Source organism: Somniosus microcephalus, chromosome 19 (assembly GCF_052327205.1).
Source record: "Somniosus microcephalus isolate GS21.2 chromosome 19, FLI_Smic_1.0, whole genome shotgun sequence".
Lineage (NCBI taxonomy): Eukaryota > Metazoa > Chordata > Chondrichthyes > Squaliformes > Somniosidae > Somniosus > Somniosus microcephalus.
In genome coordinates this window covers 40119375-40142488 of record NC_141005.1, presented here as the reverse complement: position 1 = coordinate 40142488, position 23114 = coordinate 40119375, and the positions used below count along the sequence as shown (strand labels likewise).

Below are 23114 nucleotides of genomic sequence, written 5' to 3'. Positions count from 1 at the left end.
GATAGTCTACCTGTACTGTGAAATAGAAAGAAACTTGGAAATACGTTTTCACTACATTCTTTGCAAAGGAATGCTTATTGGTTTGTAGTTGCAATATTTATTTAGCAAATGGTTCAATTGCAACATACTTGACTTGCTCAATTGATTGCTGACTAATGTTTGCTATTGTCTCACTGTCTGCAATATGAAGAAGACACTGCAAAGCACGGCTTTTGTGGGCAAATGACAGCTGGGCACCACCAAAAGGCTAGAAAATAAGAAATGAGAGATTATTAATCAAGCATAAATTTGCCACCAATCATTAAAGTACACCAAGTGTAAAATCTATATTTAAAACCCGTGGTTCAAAGTCAGCACAGGCACTGGTGTTTCAATGGACTAGACCAACAGTGGTCAGCAGCACATCAATGCCTGTGATTCACCACCAGTTACAGACCAGCACCCTCTCTTCATCTCACCCAGAGAATGTAGTGCCACAGGAAAAGAAAACAAAACAAAATAATGAATTTAAAAATAAACTTTAAAAAAAGAGCACTAATTCTCTGATAGACTGGAATGTTAAGACTATCTAGGTACATGCTTATTTTTAAAGTCCCATTTGGTTTTTCTTCTTTTGCTCACTCGTATTTGACCTTTTCTTTTAAAAACATTTTTTAATGTTATTTAATTTTTCTTATTTGCATGTCACTTGATGCAATGACGACAGGAAAGTCACAAAACTATAAATAACCACACATTGCACCAATATGCTGCACCAGCAGGGAGACCTGGAATCCCGTGCTTATTTTACCCCTCTAAATAGAACATTCACTTCTGTCAGTTGTTATTTTTATTCTCTCAATATAATTGGTTTGTGTTTCGCAAAAACATTCAAACAGCAGCACCTCCTCATACCAAACACAACATTTGAAATCAAAATACTCGAGGTTGCAAAGTAATTCTTTTTACCATTTGCTGATTTTTGTTTACTTGTTTGAATCAAGATAGGATATAGACCCCATCTATCATTAATTTCAAATGAGCAAATATGATGCTAATAAAAATTATAAATGTTCAGAAAGAGTTACATACAGAAGATGAACCTGTTGCAACAGTAAAAAGTAATTTTGCACTGTAGTCAACTGGGTACATTTGAAGAAGGTAAATAACTCTGCAAAAACAAGCATAAAACATTCATTAGTGCTTTAATCCAAGGAAAACAGACATGAAAAAACTTCTAAAAATAAATATTTATTCCTATTAGAGGCAAAATCATTTCTTAATTGAATCCAGTTAGTTAAAATGCAGCATAACAGAAGCAAAATACTGCAGATGCTCGAAATCTGAAATAAAAATGCAGTGTTGTTCAATACGTTAGCTATTATCCACATGTGGCTAATTGGGAATCCAGATGTGACTAATTGCATTTCTGATTAGTAAATAAAAAATGAGTAAGACGACACCGTTGTTGGGCATGTGATCTCAATACTTAAATTCACAGTGTATGTTGCTGTACTTTAACCTTTTTGTGTGTTTGTTGGTAAAATGGTAAAACAAAAAGCAGAGTGTGTGAGTTTTTTGATCATGGAGTGATTTACTTCCTTGGTTACTGAATGGTCGTAGATGCTTGTCAAACAAATATACACACGTTGCCCATTTACCTGTATTGTGTGAGTATATGCAAGGCACTAAAATTAGTGCATGCGGCCAAAATGGTGTCACCACAGCCACGCCTGTGGCTAGTCAGCAATTTCTATTGGACAACACTGTTATAATGCACAATTCTAGTAATGATACTCATTTTACACTACAAAAAAAGTTTAAAATCTATGATCTGCCATTAGGTTAGTTTCAAAGTACAATGGGGATGAACTTCTGCAGGGGTTCTCCCACTTAAGGGGGGCACGGTGGCATAGTGGTTAGCACTGTTGCCTCACAGCGCCAGGGACCTGGGTTCAAATCTGGCCTCGGGCGACTGTCTGTGTGGAGTTTGCACATTCTCCCTGTGTCTGCGTGGGTTTCCTCCGGGTGCTCCGGTTTCCTCCCACAGTCCAAAGATGTGCAGGTTAGGTTGATTTGGCTATGATAAATTGACCCTTAGTTAGGGGATTAAATACGTGGGGTTACGGGGATAGGGTGGGATATGTGTCGGTGCAAGCTCGATGGGCCGAAATGGCCTCTATCTGCACTGTGGGGATTCTGTGTGATTCTGTGTGTTATCCGCCATAACTTTGGTGGAAGGGCTGTGGAAACCCTATAAAAATGGCGTAAACATTGCTTAATTCATTCCCAATGTTTTAGTTTCTCTGATGGCACACTTGGTTAAGGCAGTGAATAACTGTGCCACACAGATACAGTAGTTCTCAAGTTCAATCCTTGCTTTCTGCTGAGTTAGCCGATTTCATCTGGGACAACAGTAAGGAGAGCACAATTGGCCTTGTTACCCCTGAATTAGGGAGGAGAAAAAAAAACTAATGTCCCTCCTCCTGAACATGATTCAGTGACTGCATGTATGGAGATGGAGATAGGGGACAGGATCAAGTACAACGGTGATGCTGCATCCGCTCCACCTGAATGAAAAGCCTGCCAAGACTCACTATCTAATCTCACACATTAAGAAAAGCCACTTGTATGAGGTACCAGAGGGCAAATGACACTCACATATGTGTTATAATCTGGAAAGCAGACTGAAAGGGTGGTGGAAGCAGATTCAATAGTAACTTCAAAAGGGAATTGGATATATACATGAAAAGGAAAAATTCTCAGGGTTATGGGGAAAGTGCAGGGGAGTGGGATTCATTGGACAGCTCTTTCAAAGAGCTGACACAGGCATAATGGGCCGAATGGCTTCCTTCCGTGCTGTACGATTCTGTGACATAGCTGTACTCCAATGAGGGCTCAATGCCTTCAGAATAGTGAGGGGAGAAAAAATTATTTTTTTTATATAAAGCACTTTACTTAAGTCAGGGCGGCATATACACAGAGTTAGAAGAAAGTACTATGGATGATATAAAATTATATATGGCAATGTATTTATCGTGCAGGATTGATCTGCTCCATCATACACACTCGTGTGGAGCTTAAATGCCTGCATACACCAGTTGGGCCAAATGGCCTATTTCTGTTCTGTAAATTCTATGTAATAAATATCTTTAGATCACCCAAAGTAGTTATTTTTTAATTTGACTTTTTAAAATAAACCTAAACAAAGTTCCTTTAGAAGTCTTGCATTCATTTAGAGTCTCAGAGATGAAGGAAGCCATAAGGAACCCCCAGGAGCATGTCTGCCCCTTATTATTGGTGTAATCATTTAGTTTAGAGCAGATCATGGTGCATTTCCTTCCAAACAAGTACTTTTTAAAAAATGTTTCTAAAAAAGCTAACCACAGTGACACTATCACACAAGGAGATCCACATTACTCAAATAAGGGACCATGCATAAGATTATATTTGTGGAAGTGATCTACATAGGGGTAAGTAGTTATCATTATTCGTTGTACTTGCCCCAAAAGTCACTTTTAAGAAACCATTCCAAACAATGAGAATGGAAATGTTAGATCCTAAAGTTGCTCAAAACTAGACAATACCCAAGGTCTATGAATTTGGCCATTGTGGAAATGGAAAAGTAGTGTCTAAGTAAGAAAACTGAAATAAAATGAAGGAGTCACCATGTGCAAGATATAGTGGGTAAATAATGCAGAAGTTCAGTATCAGCCATAGAATGTTCTGAACAGAGGGCTCATAGGTAACCTCATCAGACACGGGTGAGGTCACTACAGACGCCAGTTAAATGAAGTAAGACGTAAACTAATCAAGGAGATGGGACAGGTTGTAGAATAGGATAAACTAATCATCAGGGCACAGAAAAAAGGAACAAATGTGTAACCGAAGAGGTGGGACAGATTTTAGAATCGTATAAACCAGGAGGGAAAACCCCAGAGAGAGAGCAAGGACCTAGGAGCAACACGCGACAGCAGGGACCTGGGGACAGAAACCCTACGTAGAGGTTTGGACAGAGATTGATCACCTTGGACCAAAATCGGGTAATATCAATATAAGTTGCGAGTCTTATATTTTGGAATTGTACTTTAAACTATGAACGGTGGTTGTTAAGCATTTATTAAAGATAAATCTTTGTACGTGAAATCTGTTGCCTGTGTGTTTGTTCAGACCAAACTTACATTTGAACCCTAAAAAGGAAAAATTGCGAACCTATTTGTTCGATCTTTCGAACATCTAGCGAATTCTGAGCAACAATTGGCGAGCCCAGATGGGACTTCAGAACTTTGTTTTGGACAAAACATACCACAGTAAGGGGCTGAACAAGCGACAGACAATATCTGTTAGAGTCGGATAAGAAATATCTGTTAGAGTCGGATAAGAAATATCTGTTAGAGTCGGATAAGAAATATCTGTTAGAGTCGGATAAGAAATATCTGTTAGAGTCGGATAAGAAATATCTGTTAGGGTCAGATAAGGTTTTAAAGCAGTAACTATGGTGGAACATGACTCATCTAAAGGGGAGACCAGTTTAACCAGTTAATGGTAGGAAAATATAAGGACTGGGCGGTGACGATCGCCGGTCCAAGTTTCAAAGGAGGTCAGACCTTCTTTGAGCACAATAATAAGGGAAAAATGAAATAAAAAATTTAAATATTTTCTGATGGCGGCCTGTTACTCCGAACTACAGGAAACTCTCGATTTACCGGCACCTAAAAAACCAGAAATCTCTGTTAACCGTCAAAATTCAGGAGTAGGTTCAGGTTAAGTTTTACTTCATATTAGTGGCCGTTCCTGGATCTGTGGCCATGTAACCGGGGTTCCTGCACCTGTTGCTATGCAACAGGGACGCCTGGATCTGTGGCCGGGGTTCCTGCACCTGTTGCCATGCAACAGGGACGCCTGGATCTGTGGCCGTGTACGGGGCTCTTGCACCTTTTGCTATACCTCTCTGTAATCCGGACTTTTTGATAAACCGGCACCACGCTGGTCCCGGATAAAAAAAAAAGAGTTTCCTGTAATGAGCGAGCAAGCATTAACACACAGTCAGGGTCAGACCCAAAGCCAATTGCAGTCTGATTTAGACCAGCTCTGGAATCAGGTTAAAAATTTGTTAAAGGAAAATGAGGAATTACGTAGTGATAAAAGATTGCACATGCTCCATATGGCCTCTGGTATGACTGCAGTCGAAGCAAGTAATCAAAAATTACACCGAATGCAGGAACAACTTGACGAGTCCATAAGGGATCGCTGTGCCCTAGAGGAAAAGTGTCAGGATTTAAAATCAGCCCTCAAGGTCATACAACAGTCACACCAGCAGGAAAAATACGATAAAACGGATCTTTCGAACATCTAGCAAATTCGGAGCAACAGCCATAACAAGCAATCTTCACAGATTTTTGTTCTATACATGTATTAACATGAATAGAAGGAACTCACCTCATCAGTACTGGATCTTCTTGCATATTATTAAAGCTCTCCTGTGACTTTTTACCCTAAAATTGAAAAAAAAACAATTTTAAAGTTATTTCATATTGGTAGATTAACAAAGGTGAGTGCATCAATCCGAGATAAAAACTACAATCCTAAAACAAATCTGTTGCTTATAGAAGTATAGTTTATACTGGAATGAAAGATCTTACTAAGATCAGGTCCAAAGATAGAATCAAAGTTTAAGCACTTAACACCATTTTCCATTTATAAATCTGAATCATTTATATTATAGGAAGGAGGGGAAAACAGCCACCAGCTCATTTGCCTTGCACAGCTATGCCATTTTTCCTCTTCAGCAGTTTTTGCATTCCTACCTTGCCGTAAACATCTCTTACCATCTTTTTTTTTTTTTTTTTAAAAGAGAAAAGCTTTTTATTTATAAAATATTTTTTCTCCATTATTTTGATACAATGAGAAGAGAAACCTAATGAATGGTATATTCCACTAAAACTAAAGAGGGCAAGAGGCAGCTGTGGAACTTGCCAATGACGATACAAGAAGGGGCACAGCAGTTAGCCCATTGGCAACTTATAAAAAGATACTTAAATTCACTTGCATTTAAAGTCGTACACAAGACTTACAATTTCTTTATCAACTTTGGCTACTGTTTACACCTATAAACTGGGTACAGAACACTTGGGTGCGTCTTCTATTTCAGAACAGACACAATGGGCAGGATTTTCATTGGGCCGTGGAGGTGGGATTGGAGACGTGTGGGGGTTAAAATCCCGAAATCGGGGAGCGCAAACCCATCCCGCCTCCATGCCAGTTTCAAAGGAGGCGGGTACCCGACCCGCACTGGGACCCGCCTCCCCGATGCGGGAAGGGGATTAGTGCCAATTAACTGCCTGTTAACAGGTAGTTAACAGGCAGTTTTTAGCCTAATCCCTATTTTCATTGGTGAAACGTGGGATTCCCGACGGCTCCAAACCACGCCAAGTTAGCGAGGCAGACAGTCGGGATGAAGGGCTTGGAGGGGTCGAGATGTCCGGTGTTCAGGTGAGTGATGGGTGTATGAGTGCAGAGGTAAGTGTGTTTGGTGTGTATAAAGTGTTTAAGGAAGTTTTACTTACATGTACTTACCTTTACAGCCTTTCTTCCTTCAGGTCTCGAGAGTTCCTCATCTCACCGGCACAGAAAGCAGAATGGCTGCGAACTGTCAAAAGTTGCAGCATTCAGCTTTCTGTTCCAGGGAGATCTCTAATTCATCCTGAGAGGAAGGAATTAACCTGGAGTACGGGTTGTCAGTGTTTGACAGCTTCAAACAGCTGTCAAACGCTGATATTTCATCTGTCAAAAGGTCTTGACAGATGAAATATCAATCTGTGATGTCACCTGTTGCCGGGTGGCCCTTAATTGGCCTGCTGAGCCCGCTGGGAGGGCTCAACAAGGTCAATCAAGTCAAAATCGCGTGGGTTGACTAGAACTCGATGGAGGCGGGACTACAACCCCGAAAGTTGTAGTCCCGCCTCCTACCTGCCTCCTCAATGAAAATGCAGCCCAATGGGCTGGATTTTGTCAATGGGGAGCTTTGGGAGGCGTTGGGTTTTGGGTTTTAGTCCCGCCTCCATCGACCTGTGGCCAACCCACGCTATTTTCCCTTGATTGACCTTGTTAAGCCCGCCCAGCGGGCTTAGCAGGCCAATTAAGGGAAAACCAGTTACAGGTGACGTCAGTGAGTGCCGTTTCATCTGTCAAGAGCTCTTGACAGATGAAATGTCATCGTTTGACAGCTCTGTGAAGCTGTCAAACACTGACGATCTGTCTTCTAAGTTGTGTCTTTACTCAAAACTCAATTAGAAAGCCTTCCTGACCAGAAAGCAGAAGGCTGCAACTTTTGACAGTTCAGCGGCCATTCTGCTTTCTGTGCCAGTGAGCTGAGGGACTCCAGAGACCTGAAGGGGGGAAGCCTGCAGGAAGAAGTGAAGGTAAGTAAAACTTATTAAAACACTTTACACACACTTACCTCTGCACACATGCACCCATTACTCACCTGCACACCGGACATCTTGGCCCCTCTGACCCCCGCAGACCGACGGCCCGCCTCGCTGACCCTGGCGAGGTTCGGAGCCGTCGGGAAGCCCACACTTCAGGGCTCAAAATAGGGATTAGCCAAAAAACTGCCCGTTAACTAGTAGTTAATTGGCATTAATCTCCTTCCCGCCTTGAGGAGGCGGGACCCGGCGCGGGATGGCTACCCGCCTCCTGGCAAGATGGCATGGAGGCGGGTTGGGGGTGGGTCGGGCACCCGCCCCCAAATTCTGCCATTTTCCTGGCAGTCCTGCCTCCAAACCTGCCTCCCCAGGGCTGGCAAAATCCAGCCCAATGAACGTTCAAAGTTTCCATACTAATCAGTGTTGGAATTGAATCTAACAACTCGATTAACTGGTCTGGTAAAGATATAGGAGCAATTCTAAAATCTTAGCAAGTCAGCAAAAATAGGAACATAAATAAAGGCATAAAAAAGGAGAACATTTTAAATTTCTTTTGAACAGAAATGGGAATTTAAAAAAAATATAATCAATAGAAAGAAAAAGTCAAATTGGCTCATCTTGAAATACGCAACATGACCAATCAAGCAAGTTTTAAGATGGATCTTGAAGCTACTGCTTCAATCCAGGAAAAATTGACACAAAGGTTGGAGAGAATATGAGAAGCACTGCCCTGGAATGCCGTAGATGCAAAGTTAATTGAATTGTTTAAAAGTGAAATAGCTACTTATGTAGGAAGTAAGGGTATTAAAAGGGATATGAGGAAAAGGGAGGGAATTGGCATTAAGAAGGTAAAGCTGCCATCACTAACTAATATAGCAGAGCAGGTTCGATGATGCCAAATAACCTATTCCTCTTCTGTACTGCAAAATGTCAGTAATAAACAGCACTCATTTTTAGGATTCGCAATTAGGTAAAAATTCTATAAGATTCTCTTTTTACATTAAAACATGCACATACTGAAAAGGAAAAGCTGGAAATACACAGCAGGTCCAGCAACGAGAAAAACGTGTCAAAATTTCAGGTCGAGACCATTGGTCAGAATGCAAGCGTCACACTCTCAACCCAAACCATTAGCTTCTTTTCAGATGTTGACTGACTGACATTTGCACTTTCAACATTTTTGTTTCAAATTTTCAGCATTTGTAGCTTTTCTTTTCACCAAATCCTACATGGAGGAGAGGTCATGCACTAAATTTACAATGCAGCAATTAAATCACAGTTTTTAATCATCCATGTTAATTACAACAACCACTGTCCTTTCTTGCACTATGAAACCAGGAGCATTACTTACTACAGTTTGCTTAAAAGATTACATCAGTGCAAGTGACCACAATGTTTGCTGATTTTTGACAACTCCACACTGATATACACTTACCAAATCTGGTTGGGTGGGAGGACACAAACATTCCTCCAGCAATGTATATCTGATTTTATTTATATCCCGGTTATTTATTTCTGCTAGTTCACTAGCTGCAGTGTGAATATCTAAAAAAAAAAAAAAAAAAAAAATTCCCCTCAGCAAACAATCCAAATCTAAATAAAATGGTTTCGTTTCCAATATAAATTAGTTGCATCTTACCCATTGGGACAGTCAGTTTAAATCAGATAAAGGAAGCCAGTTTTGTTCTGAATGATTGGTGCAGGGCAAAATATTGACAGCACAGAGCTTTTTTTTAATATATAAAGAGGGTATGGATTTTTATGCACATCAAGATGACAGACGTGAGTGAAATTCAGATTACTCACCTTAAGTACAAATTCCTTATTCTCAATGTTATTTGTCCTCCAAATACAAATTATTACAGGATAAATTACAGGGCAAATACTTGATTTTTGATCCTTGCATTAACCATTGAAGGTTCCTTGGATCATGGTGCACACAAGGATTTATAATATAATATTCTGACAGAGGTATCAGAAGAGCCACGTTAGCAAAATGAGACAAATACAAACAAACCTCAACAGCTCCGACCACTCCAGATCAGACAAAGAAATTAAACTGGTTGTGAGCATAATGTGACTGGTGTTACCTTAAGGGAATTTGTACATGTTGCGGCATTCAGTAATCATAGCAATTCAAATAATTTTACTTGCTGTCACTACTGTAAGTTATGATCTGTGGTAAGGCCTGCTGCTAAGGCTCAGATAAGAGAAGGAAATCAGGCCCAGATGCAAGCAAAATGAATAGCATTGAGGTCAGGGAGTGAATTGGTGATCAAGGCCTGTACTTGGGGCAGGGAAAGAGGCACTTGGCAGGCCTGAAGTTGGGCAGGAGTTTGGGTATCTGCTGGGAGGTCAGCAGCCAACTCCGAGCTGCTCCTGGATGGAAAGCGCATAAACCCGCTTAAGAAAGAAGTAGAAGGGAGAGCAGGAGTCTTCATATGGAGGGTGGGAAAGCACGAGGCTAAGTGGGTGCAGGTATGGAGAGTCTGAGGGAGGTAGGTGTGGGTGGGGGCTGCATTTTGGTGTTGTTTTAATTTGTTCTTAAAATGTGGGCAAAGCTGGCAATACTACATTTGTTGCCCCCAGGTGGTGGTGGCGGACCATTACCTTGAATTTCTATAGTCCTTCTGGTAACTGTGTTCCCACGATAATGTTGGGTCTGGAATTCTAGGATATTGACAGCAAACAGGGAAGATGGCTTTGGAGTTGGTCTGCCCCCATGCATCAAGTCAAACTATGAGAAGGCAGTTTGCACTGAACAGCTCAGATGATGACACAAGCTCAGCATTTTTAATACAGATACACAAACATGAATAGTTTCTTTTGTGGAACAAAACTAACCTGGATAGTCCCTGGCAGTAGGGTGCTTCAACCTGTCTTCAATGCTGCTGTGCTCATACAATGAACAAATCAGTTTAGCTGGCAGTTTAATTAATTTCAGGTACTCTGGGCTGTTTAAGTTGTGGATTCTCAGCAGATTTGCTGTGGCTGAATTCTCATACTCGATTCGCAACTTACTTAGCGAATTCTCTGCTTTTTGATGGGCTTTTTCCTGAGAGTTTAAAAAAATTCCATTTTAAATGTGTTACTAAAATGAACAAAAAATAAAAATGTCCTATTTGTCAGTTATAGTTTTAATCACATAAATATATGTAATATTATGAGGAGCAATTCCATGCAGCCGGTGGAAAGCCATGCTCGTAGGGAACGCAGGTTGGAATTAGGACTACAACAATGTTTTCCGACCAGCACTCCCAACGCGTACATATCCTCACTGGGAGCGCTAAATTAATTCCATAGTATAACCTTATTATAATGTAAGAAGTCACACAACACCAGGTTATAGTCCAACAGCTTTATTTGAAATCACAAGCTTTCGGAGCACTGCTCCTTCGTCAGGTGAAGTCTGTGATTTCAAATAAAGCTGTTGGGACTATTACCTGGTGTTGTGTGACTTCTTACATTTGTCCACCCCAGTCCAACACCGGCATCTCCACAGCATGGCTTATTATAATGTGCCTTGAATTCAGCCCAATAATGTACCAATGAGAGGAACACTATAGAGTTTTCTCAACTGCTGCGACATAACATAGTATAGAACTGTAATAGTTACTAACATGAGGAACATATGCAAACTGGATCAGCACTAAACATGGCTCCTAATATTTCAACATTTAAACAAGCAAAAGTTAAAGAAAAATTATACATGAGCTCTGGCTAGGGTGCACGCTGGCTGAAATCAGGTGGACTTTTGCTATTTCTGATCTGCATCGTTACTTCCAAAACTGAAATTCAGAAAATAGATCTCTGTTGTAAATGCACAAAAGTAAGATACATTCATAATAGGTCTCAGCTGTGCTCCCTCCTGGAAAGCATATCTGCAGCAGTCAGTGAGGGCAGGTGCAGAATGGGCAAGGTACTGACACCCATGGAATCAAAGTAACACCCTCAACAGAAGAGGTCAGAAAATTGTCCAAAAAAAAAAATCTACACAGCACTTCATTCAACGTCCAGCAAGATGTGGTGAAAACTCCCCTAAATTAAGTCTACGATAGATTTCAAATTACAGGACTTTCCTGAATATCTTAATTTTTACAAATAAAAACAAATCAAAGCAGCTTTCAAGAATATACATTTGAATTGTTTCCTTTATAAAATGACAGATACCAAGTGTAACATATTAATCATACCATTGGTACTGTAGTTTTTAACCAGTTTTCAGACATTTGTAGACAAAATTTCATGGCTTGGATTTTCTCAGGTCCTGTAACAAAAGAGCGTACAATTTTTACCAGGATAGCTCATCAAAACCTGATCATAGAAAGGGCTGTGCATATATTAAGGCAGGTAGTTAAAGATAAGCAAGCCGAGCTAAGAAAACAAATTTTGAATAAACTTTGAAGTTATGAAACAGTTGTTAATGATCTCACATTATTTTTAAACATATTGCATATTACGCAATTAGATATTTCTCCTTTTAAGTGGTTCACTATGACATACTCTGTTAGGAGCAGGGGAGAATAGAAACAGCTGGAATGAGGTAGGCAACTTCTAGTATGCGCTTTGCCACTATGCCAAAGACAGCATTATAAATATTTTTTGCCTAAACCATCTGATGGTACAACAGCAACAGCATAGGGCCTGGGAATATGTCCCCTGCCTGTCTAGTTAGGTGTGGCAAAATTAATTCAAAATAGTAAATGTGCAAGTTAGTTCCATCAAGTTTATCCATAGCACCAGATCCTTGCAATCAAATATACAATTTACCTGTTGGAAGTTCCTGTGCAACCCGATGCGAACTAGCAGTAGCCCATTCTGGATTTGTAATTGACAAAATGAATGACTGTATATTATGCACAGTCTCAGCAATTTCCTTTGTTAACAGTGGAACACACCGCTCTTTTGCCAGCTTAAGTACTTTAGGTTTCAGTGTTTTTGCAAGCACATGGTCGACAGCTTTCATATAAAGTGTATCCAAAGACACCTGAATGAAAATACATTCTATTTATTAGAGGCAGATAAAGGCAAGGATAAAACATGAGATTGAGCTCTTTAGACATAACAGTACAATTGAATTATGGTAAACATGCAACTACTTTCCAAGAAAGCTCATTAGAAGTGGTATAAGAGCAAGACATTTTTCTAAAATAAGTCAAAATTAGGGTTGCCTTTAACATCCTCAAAATGGAGCTCTAGAGGGGGGTAAATGCACCACGTGATATGAAGACATGCAGACCAGAAAGATCCCACACTTGATCTCTAGTCTGCATTGAATTTGCTGATCTCTGCCAGGTTATGATGGAGGATAATATGTCAGCCAGAGTTCCTCTCACTCGCAACCGCTATCCTCCGCAATGAAGGCCAGATCAGACTAGGTTGTAACATCTGCCATGACTGAATAGCTTGCAGATGCCTTAAGAATGGCTACGAGTCAATTAGCAGAGGGCGATCAGTGTTCTCCATCTTCCTCCCCACCCCCTGCAGTTGTGCCAGTGGGATTTGAGTCTATGGGCTGTATTTTGCCAATGGGGAGCTTTTGGAGGCAGGACACCCACTTGTCGGGTTTCAGTCCCGCCTCCATCAGCTTCTGGCCAACCCACGTTATTTTCCCTTGATTGACCTTGTTAAGCCCACCCAGCGGGCTTAGCAAGCCAATTAAGGGGAAGCCGGTTACAGGGAACGTCAGCGTATGACATTTCATCTGTCAAAAAATTTTGACAGATGAATGGTTATCGTTTGACAGCTCTGTGAAGCTGTCAAACACTGACATTCTCTGTTGTTTGATGAGTCCTTGTATTCAAGACTCATCAAACCTATCTGCTGAGCAGAAGTCAGTTGGCTACTGCATTGGAGAATGCAGCAGCCATCTGTCATCTCTGTCGCGGAGATGCCAGAGTCTCTGGTTCCCCAACGGTTGAAGCCTGCAGGAAGAAACAAAGGCAAGTAAACTTTTTCTATCATTTTTCACTCACCTCACATACTTACCTTCCACACTTGCACCCATCACTTACCTGCACAACGCACTTTTGAACCCCTCCGACGCACGCCTCGCCTCGCTGACCCTGGCAGGGTTTCCCTGACGTTGGGAAGCTCGCACTTCTCCTGGAAAAATGGGGATAATCCTCTTAACTGCCTGTTAACTACCTGTTAACAGGTAGTTAAGTGGCTGTAATCCCCTTCCCGCCTCCAGGAGACGAGACCCGGCGTGGGTTGGGTACCCGCCTCCTGGGAAGCTGGCACAGAGGCGGGTTGGCACCCACCCCCAGATTCTGCCACTTTCACGGCAGTCCCACCTCCCCAGGGCTGGCAAAATCACCCCCCACTGTTGCAGAAAACTATCCTGAACACACTCAAAGAAATTCGCTACCTTTCTGACACGAGCTAGTCTGCTTATCCCAATCCATATGAAAGTTAAAATCCTCCATTAAAACCACTCTGACTTTGTTGCATACTTGTTTAATCTCTGCATTATGTATTCTGCCACTTCACAGCTACTACTAGAGGGGCCTATGCACAACTCCCACTACAGTCTTCAATCCTTTTCTGTTTCTTAATTCTACCCATAGAGTCTCCACTGCCTGCTTACCTCTAGCTATATCTTCTCTAATCATTGTAATTTCATCCTTAATCACGAAGGCTACACCTCCCCCCCCTACCAGTTTTCCCTATCCTTCCTGTAGGCCATATAACCTGGTATATTCAGTTCCCAGTCCTGACGGTCTTGCAGCCAGGTCTCAGTAATAATGCTTATTTAGGTCACACCCCTTAACCTGTCCTTTTTCACATTTCTTATTTCTCTCTCCTGATTTAATTACTTTACATCTTTTAGTTTTCCCTTTACCTGTAGTGCCTAAAGCACAATTTCTGACTGTTACTCTACTCTCTTCCCTTTTGTTTGTTTTACAATTATTATTAATACTACCTTTTCCACCTGAGCACTCCACCCCCCCCACCCCAGCCCGCCCCCCAATCACCATTTACTAGTTTAAAGTCCTCGTGACCGCCCTATTCATCCTTTCCGCTAGGACTCTGGTCCCAGCCCGGTTCAGGTGGAGTCCGTCCCAACAGTACTGTTCCTTCCTGTCCCAGCACTGGTGCCAGTGTCCCATGAAATGTTGGTGGATATAGTAGGACAAAATCTGTATATCGAACATTGCTTTTAAAATGGGGACGACAAAGAAAGTAGTTGACTTAGCACGGTTGTCAGGTTGAGAGTTATTATAACATTAAAAAAAAAATTAAATGGTGCTACTTCAACTTTCTCCTACAACATCAAACAAAACCACTCCTACCAACAATTACTTCTGAAGCAACTGTCTAACAGTGTTACTATTGTGCATCAGTCCGCATGAAACTTACCTTCATCAGTTTAGATATCAAAAGCAATGTAGGAAAAGTCTCCTCACTGAGTTCTGCAGCTGCAAAAAGATCAAAGACTCAAGTTTTTAATCTCATAAGATTAATGAACTACAAAATATTGAAATTTAGCAAAATCACTTAAAATTCTAGAAATTCTCAATTGCCAATAAGACAGAATACTGCAAATCGATATATAATATACCTGGATTTGGGAATAGGAGGCAAAATTTCAGTTTACAGACGACACAAAACTAGGAAATGTAGTAACAGTGAGGAGGATAGTGGCAGACTTCAGGAGAACATAGACAGACTAGTGAAATGGGCAGACACATGGCAAATGAAATTTAATGCAGAGAAGTATGAAATTATGCATTTTGGAAGAAAGAATGAGGAGAGAGGAAATATAACTAAATGGTACAATTTTAATGGGAATGCAGGAACAGAGACCTGGGGGTTCACATACACAAATCTTTAAAGATGGCAGGACAAGTCAATAAGGCTGTTAAAAAAGCATTCCGGATTCCTGGGCTTTATAAATAGAGGCATAGAGTACAAAAGCAAGGAAGTTATGCTAAACCTTTATAAATCAGTGGTTAGGCTTCAGCTAGAGTATTGTGTCCAATTCTGGACATGACACTTTAGGAAAGATGTCAAGGCCTTAGAGAGGGTGCAGAGGAGATTTACTAAAATGGTACCGGGGATGAGGAACTTCAGTTACACGGAGACTAGAGAAGCTGGGATTGTTCTCTATTAAGTCCTTCTCTGCTCTAAGGAGATGTTCAAAATTATGAAGGGTTTTGACAGAGTAGATACAGAGAAACCATTTCCACTGGCAGGAGAGTCAATAACCAGAGGACACAGATTTAAGGTAATTGGCATAAGAACCAGGGTGGAAATTAGGAACTTTAAAAGAAACACAGCAAGTAGGTATGATCTGGAATGCATTGCCTGAAAGGTTATGGGGATAGAGCAGGGGAGTAGGACCAATTGGATCGCTCTTGCACAGGCACGATGGGCTGAAAAGGCCTCCTTCTGTGCTGTAAGATTCTATGATTTTATGAAATCCAATCAGCCACATTTTCTGAAGCTCCCTAGTGTAAAATAGCTCAATTTTAATTGGAAAAAGACTTGCATTTATGTAGTGCCTTTCACGACCTCAGGACATCCCAAAGTGCATTACAGCCAATGAAGTACCTTTTGGGTACATGAACATGATAGAAATTTTGCATTCAGAGATCTGTGTGTATTTTTTTTAAAAGTAAAAATAGCTTCCTTCCTGAAGTTCAATTATGAATTGAACTTTCTCGAGCCTTGCGGTGCAGTATTCAACCCTTGTCACTTGATAGAGCAGTGCAGAAATTAATATAGAGCACTATGCCACTGGTTCAAATAAGCTCAAGTCAAATTAATGAAAGAAAAATGTAGCTAGTCTTGATCAGGAATTCAGCATTCAAAACACCCTGGTTCAGGATCTACAACCCACAAAAATAACTTCTGACCCTTCCATGGATAAGCAAACTGATTAAAGCAATATTGATATGCAAATCATTCATTACTCTTATCCACAAGTTCAATATGAAGTTGTATTTGGCGTGCCTAGTTCTGGCACAATTGACACTTTACTCATTCCTCACACATCATTTTAACAAACATTCTTGAAAATAAAATTTGCTTTGCTTATTGAAGAGGCATGCTGCAATAAATTAGCACTATTTCATGCTGTCCCAAAAGTGCAGCCTTTCCTTTACGCAGAGGGTAGTTGTGGTCCTTTTGTTTGTGGTTTACATGCAGATGTTTAGCCTCCTTTTAACCCGCTTCCACTTTAAAATAAACCACAATAGGGCCCATCCATAAAATATGGACAATGTAAAATCACTTTTTTTTTAATTAAACTTACTGATTACCAACTACAGGTACACTATCCCTTATCCGAAAGCCTTGGGACCAGCTGAGTTTCGGTTTTCGGAATTTTTCGGATTTCAGAAGGTATTATTATAAGACTGGGAAATTTGTATTTAATATAAATTGTAAAAGTTCAGGCTACCTCTTGCGACTGTTCAGTGTCTCATTCCCCTTCCTGCTTCTCTGGAAAGCCGGATATCGGCTGACTCCTACTAAGCTGGCCCGCAAATCAGGTCGGGGGAAGAAAAGAATATCAGATGGGCCGCGGTTCAGGTCGGTGGGGGTGGGGGTCGGGGGGGGGGGGGAGAAAAGAATATCGGACAGGCCGTGGTTCGATTCGGGTTGGGAGAAAAGAATATCGGACGGGCCGCGGTTCGGGTCGGGGGGGGGGGGGGGGGGTTGGTGAAGAGAGAAAAGAATATCGGACGGGCCGCTGTATTGTTGGGTTCACTCTCCCGGTACCTCCTTCACACTGCCCGGCTCGGCCTGCAATCTCCTACCCAGGAGGGAACTCTGTGACCCTCTGCCCTGCTCAGCGTAAGTCGTGCGCCACTCTGGTCATGTCATGCGCACGACTTATGCTGAACAAAAAAACTTTCAGTTTTTAAGAGGTTTTCGGAAGTTCAGATAAAGGATCGTCTACCTGTATATGCTTTCAACCAACACCACCCCCTAATCCCAACCCATTCATACACTTTTGACTTTTCTTCCAGCAAGAAATAAAGATGTCAAATTTTGATTTAACTCGCAGATCTCCTGTTGCATTGCCGTTACTTGTGAGTTAATGGAGGATATACTTTTTTAAATTGATAGCTCTGCACACCATTTAATATGGTCAAGTTCCAAATTTAAATACTTACAGATTATATTCCAAAATCTTTGGGTGGTTTCAAAGAAGAGTAGGTGGAATGGCAGCCTGCTTTCAGCCATAGGTGAAAGGTCAATTGAATGTTTCTGGAGATACTGATGTTCCAACTCCCCAGGTGGTGAAATTCGTTTGTAGGAGTACAAATGTTGCAAAAGACTTAAAGCCTATTAAAACAAGATTTTGTTTAACAACATGAAACTAGTGGATCAGTAATTGTATATATTTGGAGCAACTTTATGGAATGTAACTAATCCTTGTACTGGTGGGAGACTCGAGCAATTCCAGTCTTCCTGGGCCAACAATATTTTTCTATATACAAGTAGCTCAAATGTCAGGAGTAACTTCATTACAATAATAACTCTTTACAGCTAAAAAAGTTAAAATTAAGTGTTAAGGCATCACACAAGTCTTTTTTTTGCTCAAAAAGTACCTCCGTACATATCCCTTGCCCCAAAACTTCTGTTCTCTCCTTAAAAGCTCACCTGAACGTCCTCAGTCATCTCCCAAAAGCCTAATTTAAGCACAGAGCATTGCTACTCATCCTTTATCATGTGTATACCAATATGGTATCATGCTGGCAGCCATTTTTATCCTTTAGATCTATTTGTTCCTACCTGATCCAAGTTATAATTCATGGTAGTTTCATTTGCCAATTTTATAACCTTTAAGGCACTTTCAATGATTTCATAGTTGTATGGATCCATCTTAAAATTAAGGGAAAAAGCACACTTTAGTATTCAACTAAATATGTAGCAAATTATTCACCTTTCAAAACATACTCCAGGATAAGATCCTATAGAGAGTTTGGCCTTGCGTGGCTGACGGAAAAATACACCCCCATACCTAAAATTTCTGCGGCTGGTCACCTGATTCAAGGCACCATCACCACCAAGTTACACAGAATAACATGATTTGTCTTAACTTATCCTCACCTGCTAGCATCTCTCAACTTGTTTTCAGTGGAGGAACAGGAAGAACTGGGGAGCTGGGCTAGGCAAAGACATGTCATGTTTCAGTGCCTAACATTAGGTCACAGTTACAGTATTGTGTGCAGTTTGAGCATCCCATCATAGAAAGGACATTAAAGCCAGAGGGCATGTAGTGTACATTTACCAGGATGATGCCTGGGATGAGAAATTGTAGTTCTGAGGACAGGCTCGAGATACTAGGACTATTTCCACTGGATCAGAGAAAGCCAGAGGAAGTTCAATAGAGGTTTTTAGAATTATGAAGGTCTTTCATAAGTTGAACAAGGAAATTACTATTTCCCCTGGGTGGGGTGTTAGTGATTGGGGGTGGGGGGGCGAAATGCTGAATTTAAAAATGGTCACTAAGAGAAGGAGGGAGAAGGCAGGAGAAATTTCTTTCTCCAAAGGGTTGTTGGAACATCAAGGAGGAAAAATTGAGTTGTGCCCCCTTTGGAACGCTACTTTTAGCACCCTGAAAAAATTAGCGTCCCCGCAGCTGAAATTCATCGGTAGCGCCTCAAGACGGAAGCGGGGCGCTACTGGAAGCGCCCCGCCTCCCTCTTGGGGCGCTGCGAGGGAATATCGCGGCGCCACAGTACTGCAGGCCTTCCTCCCCTTCTTAAAGGGGAGGGGCCTAGCGCAGCGTGACCCGGGGCACAGCTGGGCCACCAGGGATCGGAGTGCCGGCAAAAGAGCCCGGCATTCAAGAGAAGTGCCGGGCTCACGGAGAGCAGCCAGCAATCCGCTGGGGGGGGGGGGGGGGGGGGAAAACTGCTGAGGAGGCCGGGGACGGCAACGGGGGCAGGTGCTGGCAGGCAGCCAGCAACAAAAATGGCCGCCTGGCACCTCGCCTTTAATTAGCGCCGCCCCGGCTGCAGGTAGGCCGATACCGAAGATCGCGGCCGGGGCACAAGTGGGGCACTGCGCACGGCGATGACGTCATCTCCGGCAGCACAGCACCGCGGGGTACTAACCGTTACCGCCACCGCTAACCTCCCACTGAATTTCGCGGGAGGCGTTGGCGGTGCTGCGCCCGGGCGCTAGTTGCTTTGCGCCCTCTTAGGGCACTAACGAGAGGCGCAAAGCCACCGAATTTTCCCCCCCAAATCCTTTGCCTCAATCACTCCCAGTGGCAGAGACCATTGTGTCTTTTATGGGAAAACTGAATAAACATTTGAGGCAGAGGAAGATGCAGGGCGAAGGGAAGACAACAAAGAGCCAACACAAACACAATGGGCAAAATGGCCTCCTTCTATCCTGTAAACCTCTATGGTTCTACAGCAAAGTCGGAAACTCTGATCAAGAAAACAGCCAGCCAGCCAATCAACTGGTGTGCACGTCAGAGAAATATTCAAGGATAAGGGAACTACAGGGCCTCCTCTTGGAGAATCCCTTTAAGGTATTTGTTATAGAAACAAAGACCATAATTATCAAATATATATTAAAATGTGCTATGCATTACAATATAGGGGTCGATTTTCCCGAAGCTGTCAGGAAGAAGGCAGGACTACAACTTTCAGGTTTTAGACCCGCCTACATCGACGTCCGGCCAATCCGCGCGATTTTCCCTTGATTGACCTTGTTAAGCCTGCCCAGCGGGCTCAGCAGGCCAATTAAGGGCCACCCGGCAACAGGTGACGTCACAGACTGTAATTTCATCTGTCGAGAGTTCTTGACAGATGAAATATCAGTGTTTCACAGCTGTTTGAAGCTGCCAAACACTGACAGTCTGAGTTCTAACATGAGACCTTCTGCACAGACTCAGTTAGAACTCTCAGCACCACTCAAAGCTGAAGGCTGTCACTTTTCACAGATCGCAGCCATTCAGCTTTAAGTGCCGGCTGAGTGATGCGCTCCCGACGCCTACAGGAAGAAAGGCTGTTAAGGTAAGTACAGGTAAGTAAAAGTTCTTTACACACTTTAGACACACCAAACACACTTACCTTTGCACTCATGCACCCATCACTCACCTGAACACCGACATCGCGACCCCGCCAAGTCCTTCAACCCGACGGCCCACCTGCTCTAACCTGGCGTGGTTTGGAGCCGTCAGGAATCCCACATGACACCCCTCAAAATAGGGATTAGGCTAAAAACTGCCTGTTAACAGGCAGTTAATTGGCACTAATCCCTTTCCGCCTGGGGTCGGCGGGTCCCAGTGCGGGGCGGGTACCCGCCGCCTCTGAAACTTGCGTGGAGCGGGTTTTGGGCGGGATGGTGTCGGGACCCCCGAATTCAGGATTTCCCCCCCCAACACGCCTGAAACCCCACCTGACTGCTCCAGGAAAATCGACCCCATAGTATGGCATCTCTGCTGAATCATCTATCATACATTCTTTTGTCAATTACTGCTTTAAAAGTATGGCATAAATGCTAGACTAAATTAGTTTAAAAAATAGATCATTACCTTGTGTAAAGCACCACTCAAACTAATGACCAGGTCGGTTTTACTTTTTAATAAAGGCATGACTTCAATAGCTCTTTCCAAAAGTTCAGCATGAGATTGTTTTATGTCACCTGGCTCTCCTTCACCGTAATGGCCATTTGTACCTCGCAGAAGCAATGTCTCTATATACAACTGTAGTGCAACATCACTGTTTAGTCCAAAAGCACTGAAAGAAAAGCATTAGGCATTCAACAATTAACCAGGTTTCAAACTAAGTAACCAAATAGTTCAGCTAATATCTAAACGATGAGTATTAAAGACTTCAAACTATGCCCAAGACTAAACACAAATACTGGCAACAAATTAATTCATTATGCACAATATGGGAATAGTACAATGAAATACATGTATAATGCAGTTTTATTCCAACACAGTTGAACGACTAGTTATGCGAGTACTGGAAATTCTAATTTCCAGGTTAACCTGGCATCTTTATTGTTTTGATCTGTATTTTGAACTGCTTTATGAATCTTTATTACCCGCAGTACTGCATTATTAGCTCGGAGTCCACATTCAGATTTTGCACCAAAGTAAGAACACATTCCTTTTTCTTTGCTGGATTGTCTCTAAATGTTGACTGGAATGAGATCTAGAAAGACCAGAAATTAAAGTTACTGAAAAATTAATAAATCACATTAAAAAAAGCATTTTGCAGAGCGGCTCTGAGGAAGTTACTGAAAATTTGATCAGAGGTGTGACAAACTAGTGTGTTTTAAGTATCAATAGCGCATTTACACTACCACTGCAGTATTAGTGAAAAGTGAAATAGCCTAAATCTAGAGCCAGAGCCCAACCTGAAGGAGGCAGTCCAGCTACACTTCACTTAGGTTGGAATCGAACTCCAGATTTACACAACAGAAGTTTAGCATTTATAAAAAGTGGAAACTGCTTTATACCGACACTAAACTTGCATTGTAACTTTTTGTAATTTTTTTTTAAAAGTTTTAATTTGTTCCCGGATTATGGGCAACACTGGCAAGGCTGCATTTATTACCATCTCTAGTTTCCCTGAGGCGATGGTAGTGGGCCATTCCTTTGAACTGCTGCAGTTCTTCTGCGGTACTCCCACAATGGTGTTGGGCCAGAATCCTGGAATTCCAGACCTAACAATGATGATACACACCCAAGTCAGAATGGTATTTGACTCAGAGGAAAATTTGGAGGTGATGGTGGTCCCACAACAGGAAAGAAGGTGCTGCTGGAAGTAGCCTTGGTGAGTTGCTGCCCTTTGTGTGAAAAAGTGCTTCCTGATTTCCCTCCTGAATAGCCAAGCTCTAACTTTAAGATTGTGCCCCTTGTTCTGGGTTCCCCAACCAGAGGAAATAATTTATTTCTGTATCTACCATATCAAATCTCTATCATTTTAAAGACCTGAGTTAGATCACCTTCAACCGTCTAAACTCAAGGGAACACAAACCAAGTTTATGCAACCAGTTCTCATTTTAACCCTTTAAGCCCAGATATCATTATGGTGAATCTGTACTGAACCCCCTTCCAAAGGCAAGTTATCTTTCCTGAGGTTTGTCGTCAAAAACTGAAATACTCCAAGTTGGGTCTGAACAAGGCTCTGTATAACTGAAGCATTACTTGGTTACTTTTGGATTTGTATTCCAAGCCCCTTAAAGGCCAACATTCTATTAGTCTTTTTGATTATTTTTTGTATTTGCACTAGCTTTTAGTGATTTGTATACATGGATACCTAAATCCCTTTGCTCCTCCACAGCTCATAGTCTCTCACCATTAAAAAAAATTCCGATTTGTCTTTCTTGGATCTAAAGTGGATGACCTCACACTTCCCCACATTTGCCGCAGTTTTGGCAACTCACTTAAACTGTCAATGTCCATTTGTAATTTGTGTTCTCATCTGCACTACTTACTGTGCCTCTTAACTTAGTGTTATCTGCAATCGTGATATACAACTCTCTATTCCTTCATTCAAGTCATTAATATATGGTGAAAAGCTGAGGCCCCCAGTACAGATCCATGGGGAACGCTGCTTGTCACATCAGAGAACATTTCTTTCATCCCTACTCTCCGTCTCCGACCTCCCAACCAATTAGCAACTCATGTCACAAGGTTACCTCCAAATCTGCGGACTTTCATTTTTTCTAAGTCTCCTGTGTGGAACCATATCATATACCTTCTGGAAATCCACGTAGCCA

General features: G+C 41.9%; 1 protein-coding gene across 1 annotated transcript in view; it reads right to left on the bottom strand.

Annotated features, from left to right (window-relative positions):
* kntc1 (kinetochore associated 1) overlaps positions 1-23114 on the bottom strand; it is a 133065-nt gene that overhangs the window by 40993 nt on the left and 68958 nt on the right. The window contains exons 43-54 of the mRNA XM_085961675.1: positions 21432-21541; positions 20914-21118; positions 18153-18242; positions 17531-17702; positions 14769-14827; positions 12177-12393; positions 11600-11673; positions 10251-10461; positions 8842-8951; positions 5419-5474; positions 1072-1150; positions 129-247 (exon numbers count right to left, since the gene is read on the bottom strand). Of these exons, the coding sequence (XP_085817801.1) occupies positions 129-247; positions 1072-1150; positions 5419-5474; positions 8842-8951; positions 10251-10461; positions 11600-11673; positions 12177-12393; positions 14769-14827; positions 17531-17702; positions 18153-18242; positions 20914-21118; positions 21432-21541 (1502 nt within the window). The remainder of the gene's footprint in view (positions 1-128; positions 248-1071; positions 1151-5418; positions 5475-8841; positions 8952-10250; positions 10462-11599; positions 11674-12176; positions 12394-14768; positions 14828-17530; positions 17703-18152; positions 18243-20913; positions 21119-21431; positions 21542-23114) is intronic.